Raw genomic sequence first — 8,264 nt, forward strand, 5'->3', positions numbered from 1 at the left:
TCACATTCAATAATCACATCTGAAAATTTCATCCGAGCAGTAAACTTTCCAACATTAACAATAAATTATAATGCTATTGGAGAAAGCACCATGTATTTTCTTTGCAAAATATATAATTGGAGTGCCAAAATAATCCGAACTATATGAAAGACCTCTCCCATTAGATTAGATGCAAGAAGGAAATCCTGATATTGACAATTCACCTTTGAATTAATTTTTAGGCCAAATGTCGTAAAAAAGATCAAACTTTTCACAAAAATTTTACAAAAGTCATGACTTTGTCGATTTTGGCCAAAAACTGATTATGTTTACAAAAGTCATGACCTTTCAATTTTGTCGATTTTGTCCAAAAATGGATTATTTGGTTTCATAAAAGTCTTGAACTTTCAATATATGTGCATGCCACGTAGGCGCCACATAGGCAAATTGAAATCAAATTGAAAGTTGGCCACTATTGAAACTAAATAATCTGTTTTTTGCCAAAATCGACAAAATTGAAAGGTTAAGACTTTTGTGAAACTTTTATAAAATGTTTGACATTTCTACGACATTTGACCTAATTTTTATGACCGACCAATCTTAACCTTTGAACAAAATAACATTACGTATCTCCCATATCTACCACAAAAATAAAGCTAGTAGTTTTTTACCACCATTTGATAATGGAAGTAATGATAAATATATATAACCGCTAAAACAGCATAGAGCTAAACACACACTCATAGTACAAGTAGACATCTAATAGCAAATGGAACTTTAGAATTCTAAATATAATAAGATATTTTGGTTGTTTGCGTAATTAATATGCTATTAGAGCATCCCCAATGATATTTTTTAAAATAAAGAGTATTGATGGATACCGAATCCTACTGTAAGTATAATGGAGCCGAGTTACAGGAGATCTACTCTCAGGTGATACCGGACTCTCCCTGAAGATCCAAAGATATGAAGGAAATGCCGAATCTCTTTAGATTCGGAGACATAAAGACCGAATCCCGCGTGATCCGCCGAGAGCGCTTCGAGTCCGGGATTCGGGTAAACGATTAAATATGGAAACCTTGTCCTATTTGGACACAAACACTACATATGGAAGGATAAGCTCTACTTTAGGAAGATAAGACTATTTAGGAAGATCCCGACAAATCGTCGTGAAATTTGGAGAATCTCGACAAATCAGGAGAATCTCTACGATACGGCCGAATCCCTACAAAGTAGGATTCACCTGCCTAATACAACTCCACTAGGTATATTCGACTACTATAAAAGGAGCACGAGGTATGCCTAGAATCACAATTACATTCATATACTCAAAACGCTGCTCAAAGCTCTAAACTGACTTTAGCATCGGAGAGTTAATCGGACAACCACCGTCCGGTTAGCTTCTACCCTGTTTTGCAGGTTCACTCACCGGTTCAGAAGGCAGACTCCATCAATTGGCGCCGTCTGTGGGAAAAGCTTAACTAAACTTCAAAAGAAGGAGCTTTTCTGAACTCAAATACAAATCTCATTGAAGAAGATGACTTCTGAAAGAGTAAACCTGAAAGACAAACAACCAATGGACCCAAAAAGCACTCCGGAGATAATCAACGTGACGGAAGACGGGCTTCACAACTCCGGGGAAAAAAGCAACACCGGAGGGCCCTCTTTCTCAACACCCCAGTACCAAACTAATCCGATAAGAGGAAGCATCCCAATTGCTTTCAATCTAGGCACTGAAGAACGAGCACCAAATGCAGTAGCACAAGATTCACACAACGAAATGCTGAAGAAGATACTGGAATCTGTACAGGCAAATCTTGACAGATTGGCTAGCGAAGCCAAAAGAACAAACGACAGGCACGAAGAAACTATGAAAATCCTAAGGGAAAACTTCAGCCCTACAGCTCCCAGAAGAAGAGAAAGAACAGAAAATGCAAACCCAGGCCGACGAGAGGCAAGGGCAGAAAACAATAAAAGCAAGGAACCCCGAACCAGAGGGAACGGAGAAAGAAACGAAGCAAGAAACCAGCGAGAAAATAGAACCAGCAACGAGGAAAGTCCGAACGGAGACAAATCTAACGAGGAATCACCGGAGACACCCAGAAATGAGCACAACCAGGAGGACGCCCGGAGCGGTCTGAATTCAAAGAGAGACGAACGAAGGGAGAAGGAAAAAGAAGACGCCCCGCCAAGGAGTAAGCGACAGGAAAGAGATGCAGGGAAAGAGCAAACTAAGAAAAAACACCAAGAAGGAGAGGGCGAATCGTCAGAGACACCCCAAAAAAGCAAAGCCACATATGTGGTGGAAGAAGATTTAGAAGAGAAGATCGCCAAAGCGCTCAAAAAACTAAAATCTGAAGAATTGGATATAGACGACCTCAGGTTGAAAGGATCACCCCTCTCGCCCGAGATCATGGAGGAAACTATCCCGCACAGCATGAAGTTGCCGATCCTGCCAATTTTCAATGGGGAAGGAGACCCCCGAGACCATACCTCTAGGTTCACAGCGACCATGGGGCTACTCAGCGTATCGGACGCCATCCTCTGCAGGGTTTTCCCCACCACACTCACGGGCACAGCCCAGAGATGGTATAACAAATTAAAACCGGGCTCGATCAAAAGCTTCGCTTCGCTTTCAACAGAGTTCCTTAACAGATATCTCACAAACATCCCAGCTAAAACCACTACCAGTATCCTGAGAGCCTGCATCCAAGAAGAAGGAGAAACCCTGCGGAGCTACATCGAACGATTCAACAAGCAAGCTATGAAGATAGACAACCTGAACGTCGACATGGCGACAGAAGCATTGCGAGAAGGGACGCGATTCGGAAAGCTGGTGGACAAGTTGCTAGTCAATAAACCCACAACTTTCTCGAACCTAATGGGCATAGCCCAGAAATACTTCGAGTTAGACGAAGGGCGAAGGGCGATTCGCGGAATGGAAGCAAAAGGAAAAGAATCGAAAGAGAGATCCAGAGAAAAAACCAAGTCCAAACCTGATGACAGGAGAGGAAGACCCGAAGAAAGCAGACGATTCGCCCCCCAGACAAGATATGAATCGAGATACGATCCCAGAGATGACGAGAATAACTTCACTCCGCTAAACACCAGCCGAACCAATGTCCTCATGTGGATCAAAGAAAACGTCAAAAACGTGGTATGGCCACCAAAGATGAAAGCAGAGATAAGAGACACTAGAAAGTACTGCAAATTTCACGACGATTACGGACATGAAACGGATACCTGCAGGGACTTGAAGGTCGAGATCGAAAGAATGATCGACACAGGCGAGCTGAGGAAATTTGTGGCCCGAAAAGAGAAGAGCAATGACAAGGGAGAAAAAAGAAATAGAGAAGACAAGCCGAAAGAAAAGGAAGACGAGCGCCCATCCAAAATTCTGGGAACCATACACATGATTAACGGTGGAGGGCATAGCAGCTCCACGATCAGGAGGAAGCAAAGGAAGGAAGTAATGAACATACGAGAAACTCACATGCCGCCAGTGATCTTCGATGTAGAAGATTATGAACACGTCAAAGCACCCCACAACGATGCTTTGGTAGTGACTACCATCATTAAAAATTGGAACATGGAGCGGATCCTAATCGACGAAGGAAGCGCGGTAAACCTGATGACAAACGCAGCATACAAAATGCTGGGAGGAACAGCGTCAAGGCTACGCCGAGTCCCAATTCCGCTATCAGGACTCGGCGGCCCCTCCATCACTCCACTGGGAGCAGTCACCTTGGAAGTAATAATCGGCCCAGAAAGAGGAATAAATAAGAAAATCATGTCACTATTCAACATAGTGGACATGGAACTGACATACAATGCCATCCTAGGAAGGCCTTTCCTCCATGATTCGGCAGCAGTAACCAGCATAAGAGCGTTGGCAATGAAAGTACCAACCGAAAAGGGAGTAGTGACGCTGAGAGGAGACCAAGGAATAGCCAAGAAGTGCTATGACGAGTCAGTGGTGGATCTCCAAGAAAACAAGACCGAAAAGAAGGAAGAATAGGAATGAAAAACGACCCATCATCGGTAACGACTTTCCGTCTTACCAGATGGCGTCAAATCTATCTTTAATGTTTTGTATGCCATCTTTTTATCAATAAAAATTCAATTTCGCTACCATCTGATTAGCCAGACGAACCAATAAAGAAATAAAAATCAAGAACAGCCACGAATGATTAAATCAAAGACGAAAGAAGAAAAAATAAATTAAAGATCAAATTCAAGAAAAGCTAAAAGCCAAGAAAATGAGTTTAAATTAACTCAAGGCAAAATCGCCGAACTAGGCAAATCGCCACGAAAGGCTAAGAGCCAAGAAAATGAGTTTAAATTAACTCAAAGCAAAATCGCCGAACCAGGCAAATCGCCACAAAAGGCTAAAAATGAGTTTAGATTAACTCAGAAAAGGCAAATCGCCAAAAAAGAGTTTAGATTAACTCGAAACAAAAACAAAAATAAAAAGAGTTTAGATTAACTCTACAAAAAGCAACGCCAAGAACAGGGTTTAGAATAACCCTCGAGGCAAGACAAGTACATAAAAATAAGGCGAAAGCACATTTCGAAGAAACACGAAGAAAATATATTCATAAATTGCGAATTACAAAAAGCAAAATTAGTACATCAGCAAATACAATCAAAAGATAAACTACTAGACACGGTCTTTAGACATCCTGACAAGAAGATCACGAGCGATGGCTTGGGGATCCAACCCGTTAACCCCAGAAAGATTAATATCAGGATTTTGCTCTAGAAGCTTCCTCCCAATCGCAAGACGATACTCGCTTATCAAAGCAGAGTAAAAAGCTTTCGTATCTAGCAGACGGATATGAAGACTCTCAACCTCCGATCTTAGACTGTCCCTCTCCCCACCAACGAGGGAATTGATTCAAATGAGCTCCTCAATCTCTTGAGTCAAGTCATCAGTTTTCTTCTCGATCACTTTAACTTGGCGATCATTAATCGCATCCTGCGCCTTAAGCTGCGCCAAAAGGGAATCATGCTCTTCCAAAGAAGCCTTCAATTTGGCCCTTTCAGACTCGGAAGTCGCCAAAAGAGAGGACAGACGCTCAACCTCCTCCTCGGCACACTGTCGGCGGTCGTTCAATACCAGAACAGATTGAAGAGCCTACAAGCACCAAAAATAAACAAATAAGGAAACAATTGAATACAAAAAACATATAATATTCAAGAAAGAAAGCACTTACAGAGAAACCATGAAAACAAGCCAGATCGGAAAGCTCCTGACCCGGCCTACCACAAAACCACGTAACATCATCAGGAATCGCCAAAGTCCGGATATATTCCGCTAGCACTCTAGGATTCAGCAAACTGGCAGGATCCTGACCTTCGACCCACTGCACCAAATCTGGAGCAGAAGAAGAGTCTCCAGGAAAATTCTCCCTCGATGGAGAACCATCGCCAACTCGGCGCCTCTTCCTAGACGGAGAATCCGGGTCTCGACCCTGAGGAATCTCTCCCGAATCAGCAACAACCAACCCCTCTGAAGTCACACCCCCAACTCCCCCAGAAACGGCAAATGATGCTAGAGGGGGAAGTGGCGACGGAACCGCCTCGTCACCTACTGGATCAGCCGAGTCATCATCATCATCATCATTTACAACAATAACCTCAGGCAACGCTATCTCGGCGGGAGCTAGGGGGATATCAACATGAGCCCCATCCACGACAATGTCGCCAGAAACAATGTTGGCGATAGGAACGTCAGGACCACCCATCGGAACGTCCAAATCTACTTGAAATCCGGAAAGGAAATCGTCAGAAGAAGAAGACATCCTACAAAAGAAACATTAAAAAGAACTTAAGCAAATTAATATACCTTGAACAAAAGAGTAGCAAAGATCTGCCAAGCCTCGAGGAGGATCCTCCAAAGGAAACCATCGACTCCGAAGATGACTATTGACCAAGACATCTAGAATGGGACGCGATACAATACTACAGGAAGATATGTCAAAAGCAAGTTTTGACTCGGATAAACTTAAAGGAGACGGACAGCTCCGAACTTGATGAGAAGAAAAACCATCCGAAAAATGAAGAAAAGCAAATTTATGGTAAACAATAAAGAAACGCCTTCGCCAGCGACTGGTTAGGCAAGGAAGATAAATACGAGATCGCCCTTCCCTGCCAAGGGCGAAAACGAAGCAACCATCACACTTCCTAAAGTCTACAAAATGATATAACACTTTGAGAGAAGGGGCACAGCCCCGGAGCCTACATGCCTCCGAAAAGGCGAGCACTACTTTAATCGTACCAGGGTAAAGTTGCCCCAGAGCAACCTTTAAATCCCTACACACTTCTACTAAAAATGAATCTAAAGGAAACCTAAGACCAGCAGAAAATTGCTCTTCGAAGAGAACCGCCCTACAAGAAGATCCTGGAGAATCGGACGCAGCCATATCGGCACCGGGTAATATTACCCTATAATCAAAAGGAAAGCTATACTTAAAATAGATATCTAAGACTTCATCCCTACGAAGCTTTGATCGGGTAAAAGCCATAGCAGCGCATGCATCTTCCACTCGACTAAGAGGCATCCTAGAACAGGAAATCACAAACATAAACACAGAATAAGGATCAAACAAAAAATATATTGAAGAACACGTTGAAGAACACATCGAAGAACACCAAGTACAGAAAAGGAATTTCCAGAATATAAATCATGGAAAATACATACAAAGAAGAAAGCCATATTAACATCCAAACGACGAAAGAAAACATACCTGAAAAATCTGGAGGAAACAAGTCACGAAGAATCAAATAATCAAACAAAGAGCGAAAAGGAAATAGCTGCAAGAAATAAGAGTAAATTCGAAAAGTAAGTAAGAGGGAAGAGAAGAAATGCAAAGAGATTAAATACAAAAGGTTTTTGAATCATTAACCGTTGAATCATCAAATGCCGACACGTGGCAACACAGAATCTTACTGAAGAAGAAACGTCACCCACAAACATATGAAACGACTCGCCCGGAATACAAAACGACTCGCCCGTATAAAAGAACTCAGCTCCAAAAGAGCTAAAATCCACTAAGGCATAAATGCCAAACTACTTCAGCTCACTTGTGGGGGGGCTAATGATGGATACCGAATCCTACTGTAAGTATAATGGAGCCGAGTTACAGGAGATCTACTCTCAGGTGATACCGGACTCTCCCTGAAGATCCAAAGATATGAAGGAAATGCCGAATCTCTTTAGATTCGGAGACATAAAGACCGAATCCCGCGTGATCCGCCGAGAGCGCTTCGAGTCCGGGATTCGGGTAAACGATTAAATATGGAAACCTTGTCCTATTTGGACACAAACACTACATATGGAAGGATAAGCTCTACTTTAGGAAGATAAGACTATTTAGGAAGACGTTCCTAAATAGGATTCTTATCAGATTAAGGTAGATCCCGACAAATCAGGAGAATCTCTACGATACGGCCGAATCCCTACAAAGTAGGATTCACCTGCCTAATACAACTCCACTAGGTATATTCGACTACTATAAAAGGAGCACGAGGTATGCCTAAAATCACAATTACATTCATATACTCAAAACGCTGCTCAAAGCTCTAAACTGACTTTAGCATCGGAGAGTTAATCGGACAACCACCGTCCGGTTAGCTTCTACCCTGTTTTGCAGGTTCACTCACCGGTTCAGAAGGCAGACTCCATCAAGTATCTTTTGAAAAATAAAGAGCATCTTAAAAATAAAGAGTAATATTTAAAATTTTACTCCAATGGACTCTTTAATATCAGTTTTTTATTGTATATAATTTTAATAATTAATAGTAAAATAAAAGTATTAAATAATAATAATATTAAATTAATTTTCTCTCTAATATATTTTTATTTTTATTTTGCTTTCATAAAAAAATATTAAATATTAATAAAATAATTTTTTTATTTAAGAGTAGTATAATTTTTTTTTATTATTTAATTTTGTCTATATAAAAGCCTCTTATGTTATTTTAGGATTTAAACCGTTCTTTTCTATTGTTAGCCTTTATTTTTTTGTATCTCATTTTTCTATTCAATCAATGGTTTCAGATTCCTCCATTAATATTATAGTTGGTAAATGTTTTTTTTATTGTTTTATTTTCAAGTAAAAAATAGAAAAAAATAATAAAAGTACTTACTTTTATTAAGGCTTAATTCCTTAAAAAAACCCCACCTTGTATTTTTTTTCCGTTTATACCTTAACCTTGCAAAAACACCATTTGTACCCAATTTTGAGTTTTTATGTTCCATCTCTATCCAAAAGCATTAAATT

General features: G+C 40.8%; 1 protein-coding gene across 1 annotated transcript; it reads right to left on the bottom strand.

Moving 5' to 3' along the window:
• Window positions 1-5,705: 5,705 nt before the first annotated feature.
• LOC130015224 (uncharacterized) lies at window positions 5,706-7,201 on the bottom strand. The gene is made up of 2 exons (XM_056104959.1): window positions 6,729-7,201; window positions 5,706-6,543 (listed from the first exon to the last, which is right to left on the bottom strand). The coding sequence occupies exon 2, from the start codon at window positions 6,540-6,542 to the stop codon at window positions 5,799-5,801; it is 744 nt and encodes a 247-aa protein (XP_055960934.1). The 5' UTR covers window position 6,543; window positions 6,729-7,201; the 3' UTR covers window positions 5,706-5,798.
• Between the last annotated feature and the right edge of the window lie 1,063 nt (window positions 7,202-8,264).

The sequence above is a fragment of the Mercurialis annua genome, linkage group LG3 (genome assembly GCF_937616625.2).
Source record: "Mercurialis annua linkage group LG3, ddMerAnnu1.2, whole genome shotgun sequence".
NCBI lineage: Eukaryota > Viridiplantae > Streptophyta > Magnoliopsida > Malpighiales > Euphorbiaceae > Mercurialis > Mercurialis annua.

Excerpts from the sequence above, each read along its gene's own strand:
- LOC130015224 (XM_056104959.1), bottom strand. The coding sequence starts at position 6,542 with ATGCCTCTTAGTCGAGTGGAAGATGCATGCGCTGCTATGGCTTTTACC.